General features: G+C 42.2%; 1 protein-coding gene across 3 annotated transcripts in view; it reads left to right on the top strand.

The window, feature by feature from the left end:
- The window catches only part of LOC134538546 (sialin-like), a 61,678-nt gene extending 34,455 nt beyond the window's left edge, over nt 1–27,223 (top strand). For all 3 annotated transcript variants that reach the window (XM_063379963.1, XM_063379964.1, XM_063379962.1), the window contains 4 exons: nt 3,518–3,650; nt 10,452–10,693; nt 12,613–12,739; nt 26,498–27,223. In XM_063379963.1, coding sequence (XP_063236033.1) covers nt 3,518–3,650; nt 10,452–10,693; nt 12,613–12,739; nt 26,498–26,589 — 594 coding nt within the window. In that variant the 3' untranslated portion in view covers nt 26,590–27,223. The remainder of the gene's footprint in view (nt 1–3,517; nt 3,651–10,451; nt 10,694–12,612; nt 12,740–26,497) is intronic.
- Nucleotides 27,224–27,977: the final 754 nt, after the last annotated feature.

Raw genomic sequence — 27,977 nt, 5'->3', positions numbered from 1 at the left:
GCACAATTCAAGTCCACTGATCCTCGTGCAAAATCAATAACTCAGCACATAGGTAGAATGATGTGCTTAGACAATCGTCCTTTTAGCATGGTTGAAGACAGAGGATTCACAGAATTTGTCAAATTCCTTGAGCCTAGGTATGTTTTGCCCAGCAGAAAACATTTTTCAAATACTGTTGTACCACACATGTACCAAGAATGTAGGGAAAATGTGAACAAAAAGTTGGACGAAGCTGAACATGTGAGTCTTACAACAGATATGTGGACTTCAACAGCCAATGACGATTCTCTTGGTCTAACTGTGCATTTTGTTGATTCCAATTTTGTCTTGCAACACCTCAACATTGGGGTTATTCCCTTTCCTGAATTATCTCACACAGGGAACAATTTGTGCAATTTTATCACAGAAACACTTGAAGAATGGAAGCTGCAATCTAAAGTTGTTGCCATTGTAAGAGACAATGCCAGGAACATAACTGCTGGCCTAGAATCATCCGAATATGAACATCTGCCATGCCTAGCACATACCCTGCAGCTTGTTGTAAAGGAAGGGCTACTGAACAACAAGAATGTAAATAATCTGATTGCCAACGGTCGTCGCATAGTTGGCCATTTCAAACATTCTTGTAAGGCGACAAAAGAGTTAAAGAAGGCTCAAGCCACGCTGAAAATGAAAAAACATAAACTTATCCAGGATGAACCAACGCGTTGGAATTCATCTCTCCATATGCTACAGCGCTTACTTGAGCAAAAACAGTCTGTTTCTTTAGCATCAGCAACTCTGCAGTTACCTGTGACTTTTTCATCAGCAGAATGGAACCTGATGACAAATGTAGTAAACCTTTTAAGTATTTTCAACCATGCAACATTGGCTGTAAGTACTCAGTGTGTGACAGCCTCAGAAGTCATACCTATAATCAACAGTTCTACTGAAGAGCTAAGGAAACCAGCACCTACTGGATCAGGTGTACAGGGCATCAAAAATGATATGCTTGCTGCCATAACTTTGAAGTATTCTGATGTTGAAGAGAATATGTTGTACGCAGTTGCAACATTACTGGACCCACGATTTAAACACCATGTTTTTGTGCAGGACGGTAATGTCACAAAAGCGAAAGTTTTTTTGATTGAAGAAGCAAGAAAAACTATCTGTTTGAAACAACCTGAAACTGAGGTAAGTTAGGTGCTAATTTCCTTGTAATTCATTAAGTGTATTCTTATTTGTCTACTTCTGCTGTTTTATGTTGACACATTTGTTTGTTCATTTTTAATTTTTAATTTTGAAAATTTTGTTGCTTTTCTCTCAGTCTTGTGCCGCAAACATCCAGCCAAGCAATGGAAAGCCATGGTATGTGGACATTTTACTCAAACATAATGAAGACTGCCCCAAGTGTAAGCCACATCGCATCAGTTGAAGATGAGATTAATGTTTACTTGGAAGAACCTATTCAAAATTCAAGTACCAACGTTTTCCAGTATTGGAAAGAAAATACCAAGTACCCATGTTTAAAAAAACTGTCAAAGAAATTTCTTTGCATTCCACCTTCAACTGTACATTCCGAGCGATTATTCAGCACTGCAGGACTGATTGTTGATCAGAAACGGAACCGTTTAGATCCTGAACGAGTCAAAATGTTGGTTTTTTTAAATAAGAATTTGTGATCTAATAAGAATTTAGGATCTAATAAGACTTTGTGATCTAATAAGATGCTTTGCCAGTTTTCATTTATTATTTTAAGAACTTTCAATTTTATTTTGTCAAAAGTGTTGTTTTTATGATATTTCACTATGTTGTCATTTATTTCAAAGGTATAAAGATTGAATTTGGTAGTTTCTGGTTTTTTACAATATTTTTAATAATCACAACTTTTTGTGGCTATTTAAAGTTTGATTGATAAATGTTAATGATTGTACATTTAGTAATTAATATACTATTTATTAAATTGTATTCCAATGAAATTGTTAGTATTTTGATGACTTTACGACAATTCACTTTTTATTAGTACTACTGACCTATTACTAAATTACGTATTCTCTTTTCAAAATTACATATTCAACTGGATTAAACATAATCCACATAAAAAATAATGCTTGCCCTACACATTACACATTACAGAATAGTAATTTCAATTTCTTTATTTCAAGTAATGTAAAGTTTTGTTTTATGTGTTAAATTTAATAGTATTTATTTATTATTTTGAAAAATGCTTTTTTAGTGTATTCAATAAGTATGTTTACTGATTCCATTGTAACTTATACTTCAATCCCGAAAATGAGAATCTATAACTTAACCTAATTGATTGGAATCGATAATCGATAAGAATCGATGATCGCAACAAGACTCGATAATCGGTATCGAATCGAAAATTTTGAAAATTTCCCATCCCTAGTTTTTATTGAAAAGTTGACTTTTTTTTTCATTACCAAAGTAGGATTATGTGCAAGTTAGGTAATTAGGTAAATTTTATTTTCAATATTTTGAAATTTTTTGACACTACGCCTTGTCGAGTGTCAAAGTTATGGTGGCTAGCTCAAGTTGTGAGGAGTTACCAATGTATGAAGCTGCTAAACTTCTACATCAAGAGTGGAATATACGAGATTTTGAACTTAACATGATTTTAAATTACCTGAAACTTTGAATATCCTCAGTAGTGACTCAATTTATGTTATTTTTTCTCCAATTTGTAATATGAACTAAAATTTAAACTGGTCTGAGTTTTCAATTGAAATATTGTTTTCATTTAAGGTTACCTTTTTTGTTGGAAAATTATATGTAACTAAATATTTTTTTTTCTTGAAATAGTGAATATGAGGTCAAAATTAGTAGCTCCGCAGCTTATAAATTAGCAAGTTTAAAGATTTCAAAATTGTTTCAGCTTGTATATCATGTGCTCTATTTCTAAATTTAAAGATGTATTCTTATAAATCTTATGAAAGTTTAGGACAATGGTTTTCATGGTACTTGTACAACACATGTAGATATGTATTTTGTTATACAAAAATTTTATATTTTCCCAACCTTTAACTTCATATTAAGAATTAGCCCAAAAAACATACAATTTATTCATAGATATCTTTTTTATCTGACAAGAATAAAAAAAATTTCATAATTTATTTGCTATCAAAAGTGCTAATGGAAATGTTAAAACTTTTTTTTTTTTATGAGCCATGATCACTTGACTGTAATTCAGTTAAATTCTGTATCAAAGTGAGAACTAACATTTTGACGCACAAATGTAAATTTCAGCTCTGGGTTCAGCTCAGTTCCTACGTGAAAGGAAAGCAAGCCTTCAGCGCGGTCAGAAGGTGGCTTAGGTTAAGGCTTTATGCCCAGTTGGCATCAAGGTCATTAGAGACGATAACAATAAAAGGGAGACCGCAATAAAACCCACCGGCTCATCGCAGTGTCATTTGGGGTCGGCTGTTACTATCACAAGCTTATATTTAATAACAGACTTTGTTGGCTTTCCTTAGGAGGCTTGTTTAGGGTAGGCACTTATTTGCATCATTTATTCCAGAATGCAGCCCTGAGCACAATCCCATACATAACGGGAGGAGTGTTCAGTGTGATCCTCGGCTACCTGATGGACTACATCATCGCCAGGGGCCGTGTCACCAAGCTGACTGCCTGCAAGATCTGCAATGCGATAAGTGAGTTGAATACTGGTCAGCGGAGACAGCGAGTGAAATCACAACCTGCCATTTTGTCACATATAAGATTGCAATCATAATCTGTATATTTGTGATCAGAGAAGAAGTCTCATCGTTAACACGCTGCAGTCTGTCAAAAAGTCAAGTTATAAAAAAAGTTATTCCAAACGGTTCTAAACACCAATTGTTGTACACTGTCCTATCTAAATGACTAAAGGGGTTGTGTACAGTTTGGGCAGCAGTACTTGTTAAAAAGGGCAGGTGCAGGTGTCCATGGCCCTGGTAAACATTCACTTGCCCCAGTCGACTCGCGTCGCGCTGTGGAGTGTGTTGCTTCGTGCGCCGCGCCCCATATCACATTCAGCAGTAACTCGAGCGCTGCTCGATTCTCCTCGCCGCTTCCATTCACGGCAGTTACACGACTCTACTCGATTCCATTTCAATCTTTTATCATTTACCAGAGCGAGCCTTAACTTCATATAGCCAGCCTCAAGGAATTATATTAGGCTGTTCAAGCAATCACAAAATTAGAAAGTCTATATCTTACCAATGTTACATCAATTTAAGATCATATGTGTAAACACATTTTGACCAGTTTTGTTGAAGTGATCAGCTTAAAGGCCCTACACACGCTCCGACACGACAGCCCAACCGTCGGGACAACCGCTGTCGGCCCCGCAGGTTGGATCGTGTGTAGAGACGTTGTGTCATGAAAACTGTCGGACCCAACGGTCGGGCGGTCGTGTCGGGCGAACCATCCAACCTCCAACCGCCCCACCCCTATCTCTGACAGGTTGTAACGTGTGTAGTGTTGTTGTCCCGACTTGCAAGCCGACCCGACCCTTCAGTCTGCTTTTAGGAGTCGTAGTGTCCCAACGCGATGTCTACGGAATCTGAAAAAGTTGTGATTGTGGAAGTTCTTGAGTTATGGAAAGAGTGTCGGTGTCTATGGGACTTGGAAGACAAAAATTATTCAAACAGGGACCGGAGAAATGACTGTTATAATTTATTATTACAAATATATAAGAAATGTATGCCGGAAGCATCAATAAGTACTATCAAGAAGAAATTGGAAAACATGCGAACTGCTTACAAAAGAGAAGCACGGAAGGTAAGTACATAAATCAGCATTTTTATTAAAGCATTTAAAAACCATTCCTATAATTATCTATACCTTTATTTACGTATGACATCATATAGATCACAAAAGTGTAGTATGCAAAATAAATATGTATAATTTACGAGTATATTAAAATTTCTTGGATTCACAGATGGTTTTATCTGTAGTAATTACTTAATTTTGTGCAATTAACTGTCGCTGGTTTTCAGCCTAGGAATTAAATGAGAACAAAAAAATTAATTTTGGCATCTTTTTTTAATACTCTTATAAATTCCATATAAAACAAATGTCTTCAGACATCTGTAACTTAGTAATCCCTTCTTTACGATAGTTAAATAAACCAATATACAATTAAATGTCATGATGATGTACCACATGATATATATCTATTGAAAAACTTTAAAAATGAATTTTGAATATTTTCGTAACTATGTATTGATAAGTAACACATTAAAAAGTACTTACATAGTTAATTTTAAGTGAAATTTTAAATACATACTTTGGAATTTCAAATTAAACAAAACCAGGGGTCATTATTGTAAACATGAAAAATAAAACAGTTCACTTTTTGGTGCAGGTCATGGCAAGTGAAACTACCGGATCTGGGTCTGACCAAGTATACACACCAAAGCTATGGTATTTCGATCTATTGACATTTCTTGATGAAACGGCAATTGTTACCGGGGGAACAGAGACTTTAGAAGACGAATCATCGCAAGACACTGAGGAGAATGTAAGTAACTTTTTATTGTTTTTTATTGTAGAACTCTAATCATGTTTTCTTGGAAGGGCACACTCCCCTCATTACTGAAGTAGTTGGTGAAGATTTGACGCACTTCCTTTCCTTCTTCATACCGATCCCTGGAGTTAGACTGAGATAGTGACACCATGGGTGCCACTTCTCGCCACTCGCCCGGATGACATGCACAGTTGCTAGTATCCTCTCGATCAAATGACGACTCAGTTACATAAAAAGTGTTTTTCTTTATCAAGAAATTATGTAAAACACAACAGGCTAAAATGATCATGTCAACTTTTTCCATGCTTAACGAGATTGTGGTATGGAACACCCTAAATCTAGTAGCTAAAATGCCGAAGGCATTCTCTACAACTCTTCTCGCACGAGAGTGTCTATAATTATAAATGCGCTCTTCGTGTGATATGTTTTTCAAGGGATACGGTTTAAGAAAATGTTTGTTGAGGCCAAAAGCACTGTCACCCAGGAATACATAGGGAACGTTGTTATTAGTTCCAGACAGTGGGCCAGGAGGTGGTAAGCCTAGTTCATTTTTTAACAGTTTCTTGTAGAAAAGAGTGTTTTGGATTACTGTAGCATCGGAGACACACCCATTTGTACCTGCATGTACATAAAGGAACTCGTATTTTGCGTTGACAAATGCAAAAAGTATTTTACTGAAAAATTTCTTGTAATTGTAGTACAAGCTTCCACTTCTTGTTGGCTTTACGATCGCAACATGCTTTCCATCTGCAGCGCCAATAGCGTGACTGAAGTTCCACCTGTTTGAAAATTCTCGTTCTATTTCTTTCCACCCATTTTCAGACGATGGTATCTGAAATTTAATAAAAGAATAAACATTAACAAAATGTCAATATTTCTATCATAATTACAAATCATTATCCGAATATTATTTATGAATTTGAAAATGAATTTATAGCGTGATATTTTTAACCAGCCCTTTAAAAATGGCAAACCACAACCCAACCTCAGTTTAATTCAACAGTCTGTTTTATTAATAATAATTTTATTTTTCAGGTAACTGTTGAGCCAAGTGAAATGGAAGGTTCCACACAGACTTCATCTCATATGACTCCTTCGCAGCAACGTAAAAGGCTTCGAACTTCATTGGAAAAAAAGAAAGAGAGTCTAGTGAACACGGCTCATGCTTTGCTATCTTCCAAAGATGATAAGTGGGAGGTCATCAGCAAGTCTTTAGGTTTGCAGTTGAAGGAACTAAGTACTGACCAACAAGACATAGCCCAAAAGTTGATGGCAGAACTAATATTCTACGGAAAACGTGGTCGTTTAACTGATAACACTTATATTAATTTAAATCCCCATCATTTCAATAATTTACCCCAACACTTTCCTTCACCTTCCCCTTCTCGATGTCAGTACCCGTATTCATCAACTCCTTCACCTGCTTCATCTATGATGACTACAACACATGTAACAGCAGCAACACAACAACCATCTAACATTTCAAACCCCACAGTGGATAACCAACCATTCGGTTATTATACATGAAATAAATAACTGTGAACACTTTGCACTTACTTCTTAATTCAACTGTGCAAACTAATGAACAACTTTCTTACTATATGATTTAATAACACAAATGTATCAATGTATTTGTGTATTTTATAATTTTTTAGCTGTAATCTTTATGTATTACCTTAGTTTTTTAAATATATTATGTCAAATAATCATATGTGGGTCATTTATTTATAATACCCCACCAGTAAAAATCACCATGATTTATGTATTTATTATGTCGTTATCATTTAGAAATATATCTGTTACTGTATATCATTACCTTAATGTATTCCTTTAAGGTGTTGTATATGGCTTGGCAAGTTTCGGGAATGATAGATGACAATAGTTGTGGAGATATTGCAGCACTAAACTTAAGGTCTTCTAGTGATCTTCCCGCAGCTAAATAACGGAGCGTTACAACAAGCCTCTCCTCAGCAGATACGGATTCTCTCATTACCGTATTTTTCTTTTCTATTAAGGGTCTGACCTTACCAAGCAGCTCCATAAAACAATCCTCATCCATCCTCATAAAATTACGATAATCGTCTGCACCTAACTCCTTCACAAGTTTCATATGGGTGAAACACTTCCTCTTTAGCAACCAGGCCTTAGACCACACACTTCTCTTCTTTCTACGTCCTTCATCTGTAAGAATCACCGCACACAAAGCTACACCAATTTTTTGATGTTTAGGTAGATAAGGAGCCATTAAAAGAGAACTTCACACGTCAAGCACTTGTTCTAGACTGGTCTGGCGGTGGTCGTCAGCCCGAGCGACCTTGTTTGGTTGGTGCGTGTGTGGGGGAGGCCCCGACACGACGGTTGGGACCAACTGGTCGTGTCGGGCAGTCGTGTCGGAGCGTGTGTAGGGCCTTTTAATTCTAAAATGCTTAAACCACAAACTGTAAAATTCAAATTTTTTTCAAGATTATATAATTTAAAAAAGTAAATGTGTGTGTGTAGCCTCTTAGACAGCTAATTTGTTGTGGAATATAAATAAATAAAAACATGTTACAGTAAGACAATTTGTCGTGGTTTTAAGACAATAAACTTGTGGTGCTAAAATTGTTTTATTAAGCTTTAAAATTGCTAAATTTTGATTAGTTATGTTCTAAACACTTGGGATTTTCATTTGACAATCTTAATAGTTTTTAGTTGTAAGAAAACTTATTTGGTTGCAGAATCCCTATTCTCACTATAAGTTCAATTAAAAGGGCTTATTAAAATATTAAGTTGACTGCAGTAGGTATATACATAGTAATGCATTTGAAGTGCAAGTAGAATGGCATTAGAATAGCTCACTAATTTTTGCCACTGAAAATTGTAATTAATGAAAAAATATATATACTTTTTCAAACTTTGAAGCAAGAAATACTCTTGTTGTATTATATAGTGTCCAATTTATTATTGTAGCATATCAACTCAAAAAACTATAAAAAGCATAAAATCTTAGTTTAAGATCCAAATGGTAATGTAATAGATGTTTTATTTAAAAGTGGAGTTTATGATAAAGGCAGGACGTGCTATCTGGCAGGGCACAGCATGATGAGGTAAGGACATGTTGCAGCCCACAACGGACAGGCTATCACGCTGATTCTACTCACGCTGATTGGCTGTGACCGTGTGTCGATCATGGAGTTGTCTAGGCGTGACCCGGGTTGTTTGCGGGTTACACAGCATGGTACAGTAATGGTGTGTGGTTGTAGCCTTTATGGGCTGGTACTCATCATACTGAACAACTGCAACCCTGTAGTATGAATCATGGAGTGGTCTAGGCTTGACGTAATGCTGTTGTGTGCACAAGGTGTTTCTGGGGTACACTGTTAGGTGTAGTGACTGAGTTGATGCAACTTGTGTTGGGCCAGCACTCATGATGGTGCTCATTACAATGATTACTGCGACCCTATGGGGATCGTGGAGTTGTCTGTGTGATCCAGGGCAGTTGTGTGCATGAGACCTTAGTGGGGTACATAGCATGGTGTTTGTGATGGTGTGTGGTTACAGCCTCCACCAAGACTGACTGCTGGTACACATCATACTGACAGTGTTCATGTGTAGGGGAGGTTTGTGGGTTATATAGCATCATGTAGTTACAGCTTCTATTGGTCGCTATCGTGCTGTTGCTCATCATGCTGATTGGCTGCGACCTATGGGGATTATGGTGTAGGTACTCTAGGCTGACGTGAATTCACATGTGCTCAGGAGTTTTATAGGGTACATAGCATGGTGTAGTGATAGTGTGTTGTTAAAGCCTGAATCTGACAGGCCATTATTCTGGTGTATAACATTATACTTTTACGTCAACCAGGGCTTCGCCCCAGGAGCCTGTTCGACGCTGCCTCCTTCCTGACGTGCGTGTGATGCGTGATGTGTGTTTGAATGGCACGCCACAGACTCCCACGAGAGGGCACTAGATTCAGTGCTCCGTCCCCTTACATAATTATAAATTAAATTGTAAACCTTTATTTTTTATCCTAAGGGTTTTGTGGCATGGCAGATCAGCCGGGAGGGTTTTGTTTAATAAATCTTATATGTAATTTTGCATAAAATAAAGATGGCACCGGACATTCCTGAGGCGGACCCGAGTCCGGTTGAAGCTAGACTGTTTGAATATTTACTTTTAAATTACTACATGTTTTAATAATTCTAGCCACAAGAAAGTGTGCAATAGTTGTACGTGTGGTTTGTTTGTCTAGTTTTTAACAACCCCTGGCATGCAATCATAAAAATGTAACGGTAGTTTTGTTCGGTGCAAAAGACGTCATGTTATCCGTGCAGAGCATTCGCTCGCCCAGTCCTCCGTCATCACCGACCCAGAGCTACAGGGACCTCACCGCTTGTCTTTACTGATAAGTAGTTCTCCGTTCATGTTCTTAAATCTTTAAATCCCTTTACGTATTCACTGATAAGTAGTTTTCCTTTCATGTTCTTAAGTCTTTAATACCTTTTACGTATTCACTGATAAGTAGTTTTCCATTCATTTTCTTAAGTCTTTAAATTATTTTTACGTTTCTCCTTGGGGCTACTCTCGGTGGACAGGCTGTTTAAATAATTATTTGTATCACTCTTCGCAAGTAATTCAAAAACACCCTCACATAATTCTTGTGTGTCCACGTGTATGGACCACACCACAATATATACGGAATTGTGCCTTTTTTTTTTTTTTAATTGTTTAAAGGACTTTGTGTAGCGTGTAACTTCTTAATAAACATAGATGTTTAATTTAAATGGTGGTCCTTCCTTCTTGTGCCCACGTGTATAACATCTACTGCATGTTCGCGTGTGGGACGTCCTGAGAGTCCGCTGCGTTCGTCCCGACGCTGAGAGCGAGGGTCTGAATCTCGCTCCCACACGGGCGACATCACGCCCGCACAGTGGTCCTCTAGCCCGTCCCGTGTGGTTGCAGCCTCCATCGGTCCAGCCGTCACCCTGGTGCTCATCACGCTGATTGGCTGCGACCCTGTGTGGATCATCGTGCTGCTGGCTCTGAATGGCCTGTGCATGGGCACCCAGTACACGGGCAACAGCATGAACCTCATAGCGCTGGCGCCCAACTTCGCGGGCACGACGTACGGTCTGTGCAACACCTTCTCCAGCACGGTGGGCATCCTGGCGCCCTACGTCACGGGCTTCCTCACCAACGGCAACGTGAGTGTCGCCGCGCCTTTTACTGCAGGAGGAAACATGCCAGTTTTATATTACACTCTTAGTATTCTTGCTCAAGTGGTAGATTTTTTTCCTTGTATCCATGAGACAGTAAACTTCAATTTTAATTTTAAAGCTTAGCAAGAATGGGATGAATTCATGGCGGGCTATTGTAATCTTGACCCTATATTTCGAGAACGTAACAAAGTTAAAGAAGTACCGATCCCTACACACAAATACCTGCCTAGGTTTAATGTTTTGCAAATGTAACCAAGGAAGAATAGCATCTATTTTACAAATTTAATCGTTGTCTCAAGAATCTTTGGATTTAGGTTTACAGATGTGCTATAAAACAACGTTTACTTTCAAGAGAGATTCCAGGATCCAAGCATGCAATGTGTAAATTATAAATTGATAATGAGGTAATCTTTTTGTAAAGTAATTAACATATAATTCCTGAAACTACTATAGCTTTTTCAATATAAAGTGATTTCCAATCAAACCTGTGTACTTTTTAATATTTTTAATTTCTCTGTTTTAGTGATAGTAATTTTTTGTGCAGTATTTATCGTAAACAATTTTGCTTTTGCCCTGTAAACATTTATGCTTTCTAAAGTGTATATCGGTTGTTCTGCATATTGTAGGTTTATTTTGTATTATGTTTAGTTTTGATTATATTTTAAAAAAAAAAATTGTGTGCAATAACAAATATTTTGGAAAATAAGTCGTGGAATTTGTTTACTTATGCACCCTGAATGTATTTTTTAAAAACTTTAATACTGAATGGTTTTCAAAGAATAGAACTTTATATTCACATGACATTTCATTATGTATACTTAATGTTTACTTATGGTAGTTTGGAATTTATTACATCCTTTCAAGTGTACAAAGAACTGAAAGTATTCTATGGCTGCTTCAATCTCTATGCACCAAGCGAGAGGAACAGGAAGCAATAAAACACAAACTTAAAATACGCTTGTTTAGCAAGAGCACGAGAAAAGCAGCAAGTGTCTGCTGCGCTAAGCTAAATGATGACAAGCGGAAGTTTGTGTTTTGGAGAACTTAACCTTGATGCCAGTGAGACTCAGGGGTAACAAATATGGCCTCAACTGCAAAAAACGTGTGCGTGAAGCAAAACATATTACATTTAAACAACCATTAATCCTTAGGTTAAGATCATTACAAAGCTACAGCTAGAGATAACACTACCCAAAATTTTCCATACTATATTATGTAACAAGTAAACATTCGTAAACACTAAATGCACGTTTAGAAAATCTACCGCACGCATGCCCGGAGTTTTACCAGCGACACGCAGCCATACACGTATGCAAGGTTTTGTGAAAATGTGGTGAATATTTTTAAACGCAATTCATAACAATTCCTAAAACGTGATCATTAACACATGGCTAATACAGGATAAAACGAAAATACAAAGAATAAATACGCATGATTTTATCAATCGCGAAAGGGTAATAATTGAAACACAATATGCATTACAAAAAATGACTCCAGGTTAGGAAAGAAAACTAAGTAAGAAAACTCATAAAGACCACTGACGCATCCTTAACAGAGGAGAAAGTTAACAAACACGTTAACAAGATGTTGTGACAAGGTTCTGTCCCAGGATGACATCCAGCACCACTGACACTTGTTGAAGGTTTGAATAAGCACTATGTATCCTGATATTTGCACGAGCAAAGCCATAGGTAGTAGGAAAATATTTACTAATGCAATATATGTTTAATCATTTGGAAAATAGCCTCATAATGTCGTACTATTAAAGAAACTAACGTAATTTAAAGCTTCATTAACTATTTGATTTTTAAAAATCAGCTTTACCTTAAACTAGGGTTTTGAGGTTTGTGAGATGTAGAATTTCAGAAATATTATTCAGTACTGTTATGTGGTGCTTGTTGCAGCAAACTCGAACTCAGTGGAACGTGGTTTTCTACACTTCAGCGGCTGTCAGTATGATCACTTTTATATTCTACATGGCCCTGTGTACAGACGAAGAACAGCCGTGGAACAACCCCCACCCTGACATGGGTGAGCATTCACTGTGTCTTTCCACTGCGCTCAGACACCTTCTTGTTATATTTTGATATATTTTTTACAAATGTATTTAGAATGAGGATTTTGAAAACACGCACAGTATTCCTGTTGTATTTCTTCAAGAGCATCATAGTGTTTTTCATTATTTATTTATAAGGAGTGGAAACTGAAAGATGCCATCTTGTTTTCAACTGGTTTTAAAAATTATTATATCATATAAATTGAATATTTTTTTCTTTTCAGAATACCACAAAATTTTATTGATTTCCTTTATTAATAGTAACGGACTGCCACGGATAGTTTTTCGTATGAAATAATAATTGGTATTTAGCATTGATATTTTTCTGTCAGAATGACTACAACTGTGATAAACTGTCAGTAGACACTAACTAATTGAAAGTTTTAAGAAATTAAAAACAGTGAATTCAGATATATAGTTTAAAAAAATATGGTAAACAAAATAAAATAATTTATGTTAAGCTGGATATTATCAATCTGGCAATAGTGGCCACTACAGTAGAACCTCGATGATACGTTCCCGTTTTATACATTTTCCCGTGTCATACGCCGATTAATTTTGGTCCCGCCAAAAGTACTATATTTACAATGGTTTACTTTCCCGGAACATACGCTTATAAAATCATTAATTTCCCGTTTCATACGTTTTTACGAAGTGGAAAAGTCATAAAATTCAGAAATTTTTTTGTTATATTCTTCCTGATAAACTACATTTTAATGCTTTTATTTTGAAAAACGTTCATTGTTTACCTTTGCTAACGTAAGAAAATAACTTTATCACACCATAGATATGGATAGTAGCTAGTAGCATCTATGGCCAGCACCAAGCGAGACTAGTGGCACAAACAAGCAATGATTATGAAAATGGTGCACGCGCTTTACCAAGGCACGGACCTCATATTTTTTGCATTCACTAATCTTTGAACTGAATATACCCGTTTGTTATTGTTTACTTACGATCGTTTGTTTTGTATTTTACGTTTCTCAAGTTAAAATTTTATTGAAAATTGTTCTGTTGCATAAAGTTGTTTGTAAAATGAAACAAACAAGGAAAAAATTCTGATTTTCTTTTTACAACAGCCTTATTTTTTTTAATTTCTAATTTAGGCTTGGTGACTTTTCCCCCCCTCCAAGAAAGGACTTCATAACATTTTGTAAGATCACTGTTTCTCATGTCAGCTTTACTTGATTATGGACTGTATTTTACATTTCTGGTGGTTTTATTATATGTATATGTAATGATGAATTCTATCTTTCATTAATATAATGCAATTATTTACACATTATGTATTTAAGTTTAATCTGACATTGTGCTGGTATGCTAGATTGAAATTTTTTTTTATTATTGCCATTCCCTTTTCATACACTTTCCCGCATCATACACCATTTTTGTGCCCTCCGTTGAAAAGTGTATGACAGGGGTTCTACTGTATTCACTTTACTGCAAACTAAGTACAAGACAGAATTTAGAGTTTGACAACATGTTCCTGCTTCAGTATTTTTCGTGTTTGCACAGATTTTCCATAATCACTTCAAGCCATTCCTCTGGTGGTCACTGTACAGATGTCTTCTCTGATATGCCTGAGTAATGAACTCCCTGTCTATTAGATATTAAGTTAAAGTAAAGAAATAAATAATATGTAAAACAGGAAGTAAATGCAACGACTTAATCACAATATTGTAGGGATGGGGCGACCAAATCCAATATCCGCCGAATCCTAGGGATTCGAAGGTTCGGCGGGTCTGATATAGGATTCGTCAAAGGATTCGGTTTTTACTATTTACGGGAAAAAAATACAGTAAAACTCGCTTACGAGGTCCCGCATGGTAGGTTTTTCCGTATAAAGCGTTTAAATTGCCAGAGGTCTCATCATTTACGCCATTAAATGTGTGATATAATGTCCGTTAAAATTTTTTCTGAAACTTCTTGTCTCAAATAATGGCACACGTAAATATGAAGAAAAGACAAATGAACAACAACATACGAAAAAATATGGATGATGTACCATAACTACAGTACAAACCCAATAGTTATTTTAAGATTATTACCATAAAAAGAACTAAAGATTCTTTGTATAATACCATAATTACTACAGAAGCATGATAGCTACCATATTTGCACTATAGTTACCGTAACAACTGAGATGTATATTTACCGTGATAGTAATGTATTATTTATTTATGATATATTAAATTAAAGAACATTGTTAAAAAAAAAAAGGATGTTAAACTTTGATATGTACGGTTGGCACATGTTGCTAAGAAATAATGCGATCTGAAAGAATGCAGTACTACTACGAAAAGTGAAAATGGTACTCGTGGATTTTTAGGTTATGGCAGTCTCTTTCGTTTTTCAGTAATATCGGCCGAAAATTAACGAGCGTACTGTATCGGAAGTCGGCAGAAATGCCGATTCAACTAAATATTGGCAAAATCGGCTTCTTCAATACAGCTCTACATTTAATGACATGAGTAAACATACTTCAGACTTCAGGATATTGAAAAAGACTTTAATTTCCATGTAGGTTTATTGTGTGTATGTTTTTTTTGCAAGTGTAAATTGAATGAATTAAAATGTTTTTATTTTTATTACTTTCAATTGATTAAACTTTAATGACCAGTTACAGATTGAGGGCTGATCGCGCATTGCCGGTGATTTCGAGATGTTAACTATGGGCGCCACCACGTGGAAGGGCACGTGGACCCGGCGGAGTCTCTCGCTCAGGGCGTGACGTAGCCCAAGTGGGGACGAGTTACCAGCCCTTTCTATCCTAGCTACCCAGACCTGGCCCGCTCTAGGCGTCGGGCACGCCACACTCCTAGACTCACTCACCACGTGATTGAATAAATACTCACTTTATATTTATTTTCCAGATTTAATTTCACTAACACGTCTCTCTACACGCCCGTTACACGTTACACATTACACGGTTAAAAAGCCTGAGGCACGAATCGGTTTAGGTGAAGGCATGGTCCGCACACGTGGCCATGCTGCAAAGTTTACTTATTACACGGTGATGAAAGAAACTCGACTGAGACAATTAATTAATTAAACAGTCCGCTGACCGAGAGCTGCCCCGAGGATGACGAACGAAAGCGATTTAAAAAGAATTAACGATACAGAAATTACTTGGTCAGAGATGAACAAAGGTTGAGGTCCCCGGGGTGCTGGCGCGTCTGCTCTCGGTCAGTGATGAAGATGGACTGGGCTGAGCTCATCGCTCGCAGGTGGCAACATGGCGCCCTTCGCGCCAACACAATTACCGTTACTGTATTCTACGACTCCGTGCCCCGGCGAAAGTTGAGTAAATTACAGATAAACATTAAAAATATATAAAAATTACTGACAATGGAAAGTTTGTTACTATTTACTTATTTAATGATAATTCATATAAAAGCATTCCTATCCTCGTCCAAGTCCGTGCCTGTTCGGGTCCGCCCGGGCAACGTCTATAGTTATTTACGGTAACTTATTTAAATTAAAGAAACACAAGTAAACTACACAGCACTGGGGCGAAGATGGATGAAAACAACAAAAAGGCTTACAATTAATATTAACATAGCAATTTTAGGGATCGCCGCACTGCTTCTAAGCGCCCTCTTGTGGTAGTTCGTGGCGCGCAATTCAAACACACGACTACGTACATGGCGGTACAAATGCCGGGGAAGGGGAGAGGAATGTTGAGGAAACGGAGACTGACTAGGCTCATGGGGCGTAGCCCCGGCTGACGTCAATTGCCCCCCCCTCGAATAGCCGGTCATGTTCGACGTTTCCGCTGGGTCGCCTGTGGGCGTGGTCGCCCCCTTATCAACAACAGCTGTGCTTCCTCGCGATCCCTCGGGGTCGTAGCGTGTATCGCGGAGCCGGAACTGGGTCTTGTGACGCCCGGTCTCCCCTCTCTTCCCGCGGTGTTTCGTCTTCCTGCGGTTCGGTTACTGTCACCCTGAACGTGGAGTCTGCCAACGAGTAATGCAGCGGCCATAATGGCTCGTCCGGCGAACCCGGCCTACTCTCTACTTCCTCCGGCCACCTTATCAGTGGTTGGGATGTCGACTGGCCCTCCGTCACTCCGGGCGTGTCCCTGAGAAATCCCCTGAAAGGCGAGACGTCACTCCCCGAGTCTTCGAACAGCCGCCTCGGCCGGACATCTGTGACTGCGAGGGGCGTCGCCTGTCCCGCCCCCAGGTCCGGGAAGCCTCTGAACCCGTCCCCGTCTGTTGGGGTGGACGTGACCAGCTGTGCGGCCGCCCTCCCGTCTGTCTCGTCCGCCGCCTCCGTCTCTCTCTGCCGCGTCCCTGCTCCGTCACGTCTCGTTCCCGTCTCTTCCGTCCCGCCCGCCGCCTCCGTCTCTTCCTGCCCCGTCTCCGCCTCGTCCGCCGCCTCCGTCTCTTCCTGCCGCGTCCCTGCTCCGTCACGTCTCGTTTCCGTCTCTTCCGCCCCGTCCGCCGCCTCCGTCTCTTCCTGCCCCGTCTCCGCCTCGTCCGCCGCCTCCGTCTCTTCCTGCCCCGTCTCCGCCTCGTCCGCCGCCTCCGTCTCTTCCTGTGCCAAGCGCACATCGTCCCGGTGATATTTCGCGGCCCGGCCTGAGGGTAACTTTATCACGACCGCCGTGGGCCCCGCCTTGACCACCGCCACCGGGCCAAACCACTTTGGCGTCAGGCCGGCGCAGAAGTTGCGTCGGCCGGAGGAGAGGGGGTGGAGCCTCGCGTAAACCAGCTGGCCTGGTTTCAGTTCAGGGGGCGGGCGGGTCGTCTCGGGTGTGCGTTGTGCTTGGTAAGCTGCCTGGTTACGTCGCGCCCTATCGTGCGTCTCGGCCAATCGCCTCAGGCGTCCTTCGGGGCTCTCTACGTCCGGGTCCGTTTGTTGTTGCCGCACGTGATATTCCCCGGGGAGGGTGAGGTTCCGCCCCTGGACCATGGTGGCTGGTGTTTCGCCGGTTGCCGCGTTCACCCGTCGCCGGATGCAGTACAGAACGTCCGGGATGTGCGTGTCCCATTGGGCGTGGTCATCCGCGAGCCTCAACCGCAGTTGAACCTTCACCTCTTGGTTGCGTCGTTCCGTGGGGTTCGCGCGGGGGTGGTACACGGGGGTGGTGTGTAGGATTACCCGCCATTTTCTCCCCAGCTGCGCCCACCGGCGCCCGACAAATTGGGTGGCATTGTCCGACAACAGGACCCGGGGGTACCCCCACCTAGGAAAAAACTCCGTTTCCAGGCTGCGTGCAATGGTGCCGGCGCGGATGTTCGCCAGGGGGTAGGCCTCCACCCAACGCGTGTAGCAGTCTGTCACCACCAACAAAAATCTTTTCCCTCGGGGCGTGCGGGGATATGGTCCCATTAGGTCTATGGCGACTGTATGGAATGGCTCGGTGGGCTGCCTGGGTACCTGCTGGGCTGTCCCGTCGGTGCGGCGCGCCTTGTGCCTCTGGCAATGTTTACATCTCCTCACGCAGTCCCGTACAAACTTGTTTACCCCTGGCCAGTAGAACTGTTCCCGCAGATCGCGTCGCGTCTGGTCTGCGCCGGGGTGTCCGGCTAGCCTGTTCACGTGATACATGTCAAACACCTCCCGGCGGGTGGCGGCTGGCGCGAACGTCCGCCATTGGCCAGCTGTCCCCTTAGGTCGCGCCTGCAGTGTCCCGTCCAATACACGGTAGCCTTCACATTCTCCGCTCCCGCAACGGCGCACGATCTCCTGTGTGTCTGTGTCCGTGAGTTGGGCCGCTCGCACGTAGGCGTCTAAGTCATCAAGCTCCGCGCCTGGCGGTAATGTCGGTGTGACGTTAAGGTTTAGGGCACACAATGCGGCTTGGGTTGTCGGGGTGCGCGGGGTCCTGGGTATGCGCCCGCTGGGTGGTGGCAAAAGCTCCTCCCACTCCGCATCGTCACAGGCTGTGACGGTGACGTCCGGATCTCGCGACAGCTCGTCCGCTAGTTCGTTCTGTTTTCCCGGTACATGCTCGACTTCGAAATCTAAGGCCTGTAGAAGCATGGCCCAACGCGTCAGCTTCGAACGTCGCCCCTGCATCGTGGCCAGCCATTTGAGACATTGGCTGTCAGTTCTCAGTACGAATTTCTGCCCCTCCAGGTGTGGGCGGTAGCGTCTGAGGGCCCAAACTACGCCTAGACACTCACGCTCGTTCACGCTATACCGCTGCTCGACGTCGCCGAACTTGGCGCTTGCATATTCAATCACCCGAGGCTCGCCGTCGTCGCCGAGTTGTAACAGGATGGCCCCGATGCCCTTCTCGCTCGCGTCTGTTTGTACGATCAGGGATCTGCCTGGGTCCAGCCGCGCGAGTAAGTGGCACTGTTGAAATCTGCGTTTTAGCTCGTCAAAAGCGTTCTGGGCTTCCACGGTCCACCTGAACGGACGTTTGGGTGACAGCTGTTCTGTCATCGGCGCCGCTACTACCGAGAACTCTGGGACGAAGGCTCGCAGCCAGTTAGCTAGCCCCAAGAACTTTTGCAGTTGCTTGCGCGTGCGTGGGGGCTCCTTGTTGATAATTACACTCAGCTGTTTTTCCGTGGGTCGGTTTCCGTCCGCGTTAACCACTAAGCCCAGGAAATCTAGTTCTGTGGTCCCCAGGTGGCATTTTTCGCGATTGCATGTCAGACCATGGCTCGCCAGGCGTTCCAAGACTAATGCTAAATGATGCGCATGTTCTTCCCACGTCTGAGACCAAACAATTATGTCGTCCAGATACGCGGCCGCAAACTTGCCCGAGTAGTTGTCTAAGACCCGTGTCATCATCCCTTGGAAGGTAGCGGGGGCGTCCTGTAGGCCGAATGGCATCGCGCAAAACTGAAATCTCCGCCCGTCTGGGGCTGTGAACGCCGTCTTGGGTCGGTCCGCCGGACGTATCGGCACCTGCCAATACCCAGATTTTAGGTCGAGGGAAGAAAATATCTTGGCGTTACCCAGGCCTGAAAGTGTGTCGGCCATGTTCAGCAGGGGGGGTGGGGCATTAATTGTCACTCTATTGATAGGTTTGAAATTGACACAGAAGCGTAGTTTCCCGTCTTTTTTGTTCTGCCAACACGACCTGGAAATTATACGGACTTTCGCTAGGCTCAATTATCCCGTCATGCAACATGTCCTGAACCTGGTCTAGGATGGTCTGTTTACCAACGTGGCCGTAGCTACCGGGTGGGATAAACATTGGCTCGTGAGGATGGGTCGGGATGGCATGCTCAGCTATGGTGGTACGTTTCAGCGGGTCCGCGGACGCAAACACATTACACTGATGATCGAGGACCTGCTGGATGGTAGCACGAAACTCGGGGGGAACTCCGTGCTGGAACTCGTCGAGACTGACCTGGTTTACTGCTGGTGGAGTAGGCTTACCCAGCCCGTGGATGGTCCGCCGCCCCTGGGTGCCGACGTGGACGCAGCCGGCCCGGATGTCGATGGCTGCGTGCTGCTCGTAGAGCCAGGGTAGCCCCAGAATGACGTCATCACGTAACTGCTCCACCACCAGCGCCGTCGTGACGGACCGTTGGTCCCGCACGTCCACCTCCAGCGTCGCGACGCCCTGGGTGTAGCAGGCGTCCCCCGTGGTAGCCAGCTGGAGTTGGCCCGGGTGGTACTCGAAGTTGTCACGGCCAATCACGCGTGCCGCCACACAGTTGTGGCTGGCGGCGGTGTCAACAAGCGCGTGGACTGCGCGCCCGTTGACAACCACCGGAATGCGCAACAGGTCGGCCTCCGCCGCTCCCACGTGACCCAGGAGAGGCCCCGCCGCCGTAGGTCTGTTGTTGTTAGGTGAGGTGGGGGAGGTGGGCTGTCTTAGCGCGCCGCCCCCTGCCGTCCGTTTCCCGACGGCTGCTGCGCCGCGAAGTCAGGCCGGAACTTGTTCCTCACCGGGCAGTTCTCGTGCCAATGGAACGTGCCTGGTGGACACGTGTGGCACTGAGGTGGTGGGCTGCCGCCGGTAGTCCGTCTCCGCCATGTCAGCTGCGCGTGGCCGCTCGGTCCGGGTTCGTCGCGCCTAGCTTGGTCTCGGGTGGGCGCCGTGTAGGGCACCAGCGCCTTGGTGTCGGCGGGCGTCGTGTCTTCCTGCTTGGTGCTCAGGGTGGCGTGGATCCTGGTCGGTCTGACAGCTCGTAGGTCCTGCTCTAAGACGCGCGCCTGTTGGACGAACTCCTCTGCCGGACGCCGCGTCATCGGGCGTAAATACGGGCGAAATTCCGGGCGCATCAGCTCAACTACCCGCTCCAGCACTCCGGTAGGTTCTTCTCCGGGAAACAGCCGCTTGTACAGACGTATTTTTTTCATGATAAACGCCTCCGCCGCCTCCGTCGCGCCTTGCTCGAGACAATACAGCTCCGTCCGCACTCTCATCTCTGTCTTCACGTCCGCGAATCTGGCCTCGAACAATCTCGCGAACTCGGTCCACGGCATGTCATACTCCTGGACGATCTGCCACCACGTCTTGGCGTCGCCTTTGAGCGCGGTGCTCACCCTGTTCGCCCACTCACACTCCGGCACTCCGTAGCGATTCAGGCGTTCCCGACACGCGTGTACAAATCTCCGCGGATCGTCGCTGGTTCTGCCCGCAAATTCCGGTAGCTCCACGTGTCCTATGAGAGGTACCCTGCTCCGTGGTGTGTCGGCGGCGTCTCTCACCGGGCTGCGGCCTGACGGGCCCGCTATTCTCACGTGGTGGCACCACTGGCACGTGTACCACCCGTCTTGAAAGGAGATTATTTCGGACTTCGCGAGACACGCCGTGTGCTTGAACGCGCGACAGTTCCGGCACCAGCCTCCCTCCCGCGTCTTGCCCTCACACTCCGCATCCGTGCACTTCCCGTGTCCCGCCTCAAACTGATCCGCCCGTTCTGCCTGCTCGTGGTTCGGCTGCGCTTCATACTGTCCTACGCACACGCACGTGTCCGTCCACGAAGAAATCGCCGTCCCGCTCACCTGGCGCGGTCGCGCGCACATAACACAATATAAGCTATTCTTTTGAAACAACTCACTTGCCTTAATCGCGCCCGGATTTTTGTCAAGTCCGTGGTTGTCCGACATGGTCGTGTGGTGGTGAGGCCGGTCGATTGCCCCTCTTCCCTTCGCTACGCGACGCGACGCGGATGGCGGTACACACACACACTGACCTGGCCCGGCTGCTGTTGTCGCGAGGAATGCGGCCACCTGGCTGCTCGCAGCGAATTCCTGGAAGCGCGCGCCCGGCTGGTCACGTGGCCGGCGCGCCAGAGTCCCGCTATGCGCTCCGCGCGAACAATAGTTCCAGCGCGAACTTTAGTTCCGCGCGCTCCGCGTAACAACCGCCTATCTCACACGCTCGTACAGGTCTGGTTTTCGCGGAAGATGTAACTCGCCCCACGTTGGGCGCCATTTGAGGGCTGATCGCGCATTGCCGGTGATTTCGAGATGTTAACTATGGGCGCCACCACGTGGAAGGGCACGTGGACCCGGCGGAGTCTCTCGCTCAGGGCGTGACGTAGCCCAAGTGGGGACGAGTTACCAGCCCTTTCTATCCTAGCTACCCAGACCTGGCCCGCTCTAGGCGTCGGGCACGCCACACTCCTAGACTCACTCACCACGTGATTGAATAAATACTCACTTTATATTTATTTTCCAGATTTAATTTCACTAACACGTCTCTCTACACGCCCGTTACACGTTACACATTACACGGTTAAAAAGCCTGAGGCACGAATCGGTTTAGGTGAAGGCATGGTCCGCACACGTGGCCATGCTGCAAAGTTTACTTATTACACGGTGATGAAAGAAACTCGACTGAGACAATTAATTAATTAAACAGTCCGCTGACCGAGAGCTGCCCCGAGGATGACGAACGAAAGCGATTTAAAAAGAATTAACGATACAGAAATTACTTGGTCAGAGATGAACAAAGGTTGAGGTCCCCGGGGTGCTGGCGCGTCTGCTCTCGGTCAGTGATGAAGATGGACTGGGCTGAGCTCATCGCTCGCAGGTGGCAACATGGCGCCCTTCGCGCCAACACAATTACCGTTACTGTATTCTACGACTCCGTGCCCCGGCGAAAGTTGAGTAAATTACAGATAAACATTAAAAATATATAAAAATTACTGACAATGGAAAGTTTGTTACTATTTACTTATTTAATGATAATTCATATAAAAGCATTCCTATCCTCGTCCAAGTCCGTGCCTGTTCGGGTCCGCCCGGGCAACGTCTATAGTTATTTACGGTAACTTATTTAAATTAAAGAAACACAAGTAAACTACACAGCACTGGGGCGAAGATGGATGAAAACAACAAAAAGGCTTACAATTAATATTAACATAGCAATTTTAGGGATCGCCGCACTGCTTCTAAGCGCCCTCTTGTGGTAGTTCGTGGCGCGCAATTCAAACACACGACTACGTACATGGCGGTACAAATGCCGGGGAAGGGGAGAGGAATGTTGAGGAAACGGAGACTGACTAGGCTCATGGGGCGTAGCCCCGGCTGACGTCAAGATATTTATGACACTAATTTTGAGGTTAAGCAATTTTACTAAAGCATTCCAGCCAAGCAGGTTGCCAGCGAGAGACGCTTCTCTTTTGCTGGAAACACTATCTCCAATCGTAGAGCTAATTTAACTCCTGAACGTGCAGAACAAATTATTGTTCTGAATGATAGATTAAAGAACAGAATTTAATACTCTGTGACAATCTCTCTCAGAATTATTGTGCTGAAAAGTGGAAATGTTGAAACAATGTGAACCATGTACTTTTCAAACAACATGATTTTTGGTGCTAAGTTTGTTGAAGCTCAGTAAGGACTCCAGAAAAATTGACAAGGGTTAAATTTTTCCAAAGATATGTTACATTTACACAAACATATACTTGGTTATGTTAGTTGGATGATATCAGTTACTAATGAACCAATGGAAACAGGTAAGATTCAATGAAAAAAAATGTTATTTTTTTTCTAGTAGTGCAAAATGTAAACACACTCTGTAAATAGTTACCCAAAATTAATAAGCCCACTTCATTTTAATACTTTATTCAAACATGATATTAAGTTTAAGATAAAAATAATTTCCCAAAAGTGTAACTGTACCACAAAAGCTCGAGCTCGGCTCGAAGTAAAATTCATAGGCTCGCAGACCTCTAGCTTATTTATAGAAAAAATCCTAACTGCTAATCTGTACTAAAACTGAAATTTCTCAAGAAAAAATTGTTGTCTTTATATACACTTATACCAGAAATGTACCAATCCACATGTGATAAAGTCAAGGGACTTTTAGTGCAAGCAGAATACATCTCACTTACATTAGATATGTGGACATCATCTATTAAAAGATTCGGGTTTGGGTTCGAGATTCGGCAATTCCAGTCGAGGATTCGAGTTAGGATTCGGATTCGAGGAAATCAGGATTCGCCCCATCCCCACAATATTGTAATGAGTTTTAAATATATGGTGGGAATAATGCCAATTCTATTAGTCTATTTATGTTTAAACACTAATAATTACTCAATTATTGTGGTTTTATACCTTTCTTTACTTATTACTAAATCTCAGTCTAATGTATGTTAAATTAGAAAAAATTTAAAACTCTACTGTTTACACACATGACTGGACTCATCACTAAAAGATAATTCACTCTGGCTTGTTTCTTCTTATCCACGCACCACAGCTTCCTGAAATTCGTTTCATCAGTACTGTCTCGTGATGGAAGCCATGAGTGTGTGTTTGTGGACTCGACCAATCAAATAATTCCTTTTGTTCTTTCCACCTGTGCCTTACGTTTAAGTAGCAAAGCTGCCATCGGGCTGTTTTTGGAAGGGAGCCACTCACCCCTACCTGTGTTAGGATGTTAAGTGATGTACTGATGTCATTGCAAGGCCACTTTGGACCATGTCAGGCTTGTGGTAAATGTCTGCTCAGACAATCACTTTTGTTACCAGTGGTAATTAGATTTAAATTAACTGTAGCTGCAAAATGAGGCATCTCCTTTAAAATAATTTTTCAGTGATCATCCAACCACTTAATATTCAGCAGTGTTCAGCCTCAGAGGGAACTTAGACTGTAGTACAGTCATATAAGTATCTTGTTTATAAATGTTAAAAATTCTTGAATATACACCGATATTAGTATTTATATTATATCTTAAACGAGAGGCCCCTAATACTACTGTTTCTGTTTATCGTAGTTGGGAGTTGGGACAGATATCCCATTGTTGAAATTGTTTTTGTTTCACTCTTTGTACTAAGCCTATGTCAGTTACAAACGTAAATAATTAAGGTTTGTTAGTAATTATAATATTTTTTGTTATTAACTGTATAAGTTGTACTAAGTACTGGATTGTGCAGTTGACCTTGCTTTATGGTGGATTGAGCTCCCCACTCTTGCGCTCTATCTCAAGAACGGTTAATTGAGTAAACTATTGCCCAAGATAAAATTTGTAGACAATTTTAGCTCTATAAATTTTATCATTACTTTGTCATTTATAGCATAGGAAAAAAGGTATTTACAGAAAACAAGTTTTTGTGACCTTTACCTCGAATATATTCACTCGCGCACACAAGATATTATGAGAATTTTGAGATAACAAATTAAATGTCAAAACAAAGATTTATACAAACTTGAAGCTAATTATCTTTGATTCAGAGGTTGAATCCTTATTTGGCTGGTCTGTAGCTCTGAAAGCTTCATGATAACTAGAATATTACATAATTATTTTCTCACCACAAGTGGTAGGCATCGAAGATTAATTAAAAAATGGTTTAAAATAATTACAATGGCGGATGATAACGGATCAGTTGAGAGCAATAGCTAAAGTTGACGAGGTGCTGAGATGCGTCCTACCCCGCACGGCGAACGGAAGAGACTGGGCCGGGCCATGGGTGTCATGGCCACAGGAAATGCTGAATTTACCGTTAGTAGATTGATATAACAGAACAATTAAACATAAATATGTAAACCCTTTAAAAATTACACCTTAATTTAGACTTAATAATTAAATAACTGTAATACGTAATAATGAACTACATTATTTAAAAAGACATAGTCTCCACTGCTCCAGTTAGGATGGGTGCTGAAAGTGTTCGCGCAGGGCGACCGGATACACACACACATGCACTTGTTGGCGGGAGTCTTGTAACAGAGGAGGTGGTGAGAGGAGAGGGGGTCGGCAGTGGCGTGAGGCTCATCGGGCTTGAGGGCGTAGCCCTGGTCGACATCAGCTGCCCCCCTCCCCCCTGAAGGAGCCCGACGTGACTGCTACACCTCCTCGTGCTGCCACCTGGCGCGGTGCGGGGGGGGGGGGGTCTCCCCTCCCCCCTCCTCCCTCCCTCCGGCGGCCGTCAGAGACAGGTGTAGGGGCCACCGGGGTGATGGTGCTGAATGTTTTTATTTTACTGTGGGTTTGAATGTATATACTTCAAAACATTTGTTGGCAACATTTGCACCAATGTCAGCATTCTTCACAACATTTAATTTTATTGAATCGGTAATGACTTTGGATGCTACAGTGATCGGATCCCTTTCCATACGAGCTATTTGAGTTCCATACACGACCATCCAAGCATTCCATTGCTGCAACACTTCGCATCATCCAGCTCTTACGAGACATTGCTAGTTCCTACTTCCTAATTTATTTATGTATTTATGTTACACTTTACTGTGCAATTAATTGAATTTTGCACGTAAAATAATTTTCAAAGAATAAAGGTTTTGTTGTTTACTTTGTTCTGTCATAAAGAATAACAATTTAATTTGAAGTGTTTATTTTTTTGTAGCACTGGAGCCAATGAACAAGAAACCAAAAAGCGAACTTGACAAGATGAAGTCTAATGAGTCATTCAGTCAGCTGTCTCTGCATCTTAATTAATTCATAATAAGTATCCAAGCAAAACATTTCAATAATAGCCCACTGTGCAGCTGTGGAAACTTATCACCCACGTGTGGTTGCTGACTTGGGCGATATTCAGTGAACTGTGTCTCGAAGACGTGGCTGGTGTGTCTTGCCAGTGAACTGTAAGAGTTACATGTGAAACAATTTTTTTTTTAACTAAAACTCAATTGTTGTAGAATAAGTGATCAATCCTGCCATTCAGTGACACTAAGATCATGATGTGCATTTAAAATTATATATATTTCTCATTTTGGTGTTTAACAATACAAGAAGTGGAAAAAGTTTTAAGTAACGGAAGAGCACATCTGATTGATGAAGGTAAAGTGTGTGATGTCTGTATTTGTGTTTCCTCTTCGTACAGCACACGTCCTTCCAACTGGGAGGGCCTGCTGAGCTACTTGACAGGACCTGGCCTTGCCAATGAGAGGTAGGCATACCGTGCTCGCTCGCCGTGTGGCCAGGGACTAACACAGTACAGTGCTATGTGAAAGTGCATATTCTGGGGCAAACATTTTATAGTTTGTTAAACATTTGCAAGTTTATTTTTTTTATCAAATCACTAATTTATATTATAATATTTTTGTAATAATTAAAAGAATAAGAGTTAGCATCAATGTGTTGATCTGTAACCGCTAGTTGTAACGTTCCTTCAAATTTTTTTTCCCACATGCGGACTCTGAAAAAATCATTTATTCGTATTATACTATTGGAATGTACTACAAAGTTGAGATATTTATATTTTACTTATTTTTCTAAAGCTTTGAACATTCTTAAGAACTGATTTAACAAATATTTATAATTTCTCTTTTGGTAGCTAGAAAATTAATATGTTCAAACATAGTTTGTGCACTTGTAACATAACAATTCCTTAATGTGTACATTAGTACCAGAAATTTCAAAATGTTTTAGATTTGTGACAAGTTGCATTTGTATCATTTTCATTGTTTGTTAACTATGCTGTCGGAAGTAACACTATAGCCACGGTGTCGCGGTGAGCGTTGCAGCCCAGAGCTACGCCGGGAGCCTGCGAGTGACTGCTGTAGTGCTGTGTACTTAAGTTATGGCCTGTTGGACAAGAAATTGCTCTGGAGAGTATTATTAAAAATATATCCTTACATGTGCCTTTATTGAATATGTTTATAGTAATTAATGGTGTTTTCTGTTGAGCATATATTATTACATTAATTCTAGCATGTGTCAAGATGTACATAATTTACCAGAATGACATAACTGAGTTATATTTTCATGATGGTATTTTTATCTGCAGCTAAGAACATGTTTAATATTTTCTTTACACTTAATACTATCATACTTTATAGAATCTTTGATGTGTAATCTTTAATGTGGAAAAAAATTATGAATGA

Source organism: Bacillus rossius, chromosome 13 (assembly GCF_032445375.1).
Source record: "Bacillus rossius redtenbacheri isolate Brsri chromosome 13, Brsri_v3, whole genome shotgun sequence".
Lineage (NCBI taxonomy): Eukaryota > Metazoa > Arthropoda > Insecta > Phasmatodea > Bacillidae > Bacillus > Bacillus rossius.
The sequence above is the reverse complement of the archived record's forward strand: the minus strand, read 5'-3'. Positions and strand labels throughout refer to the sequence as shown.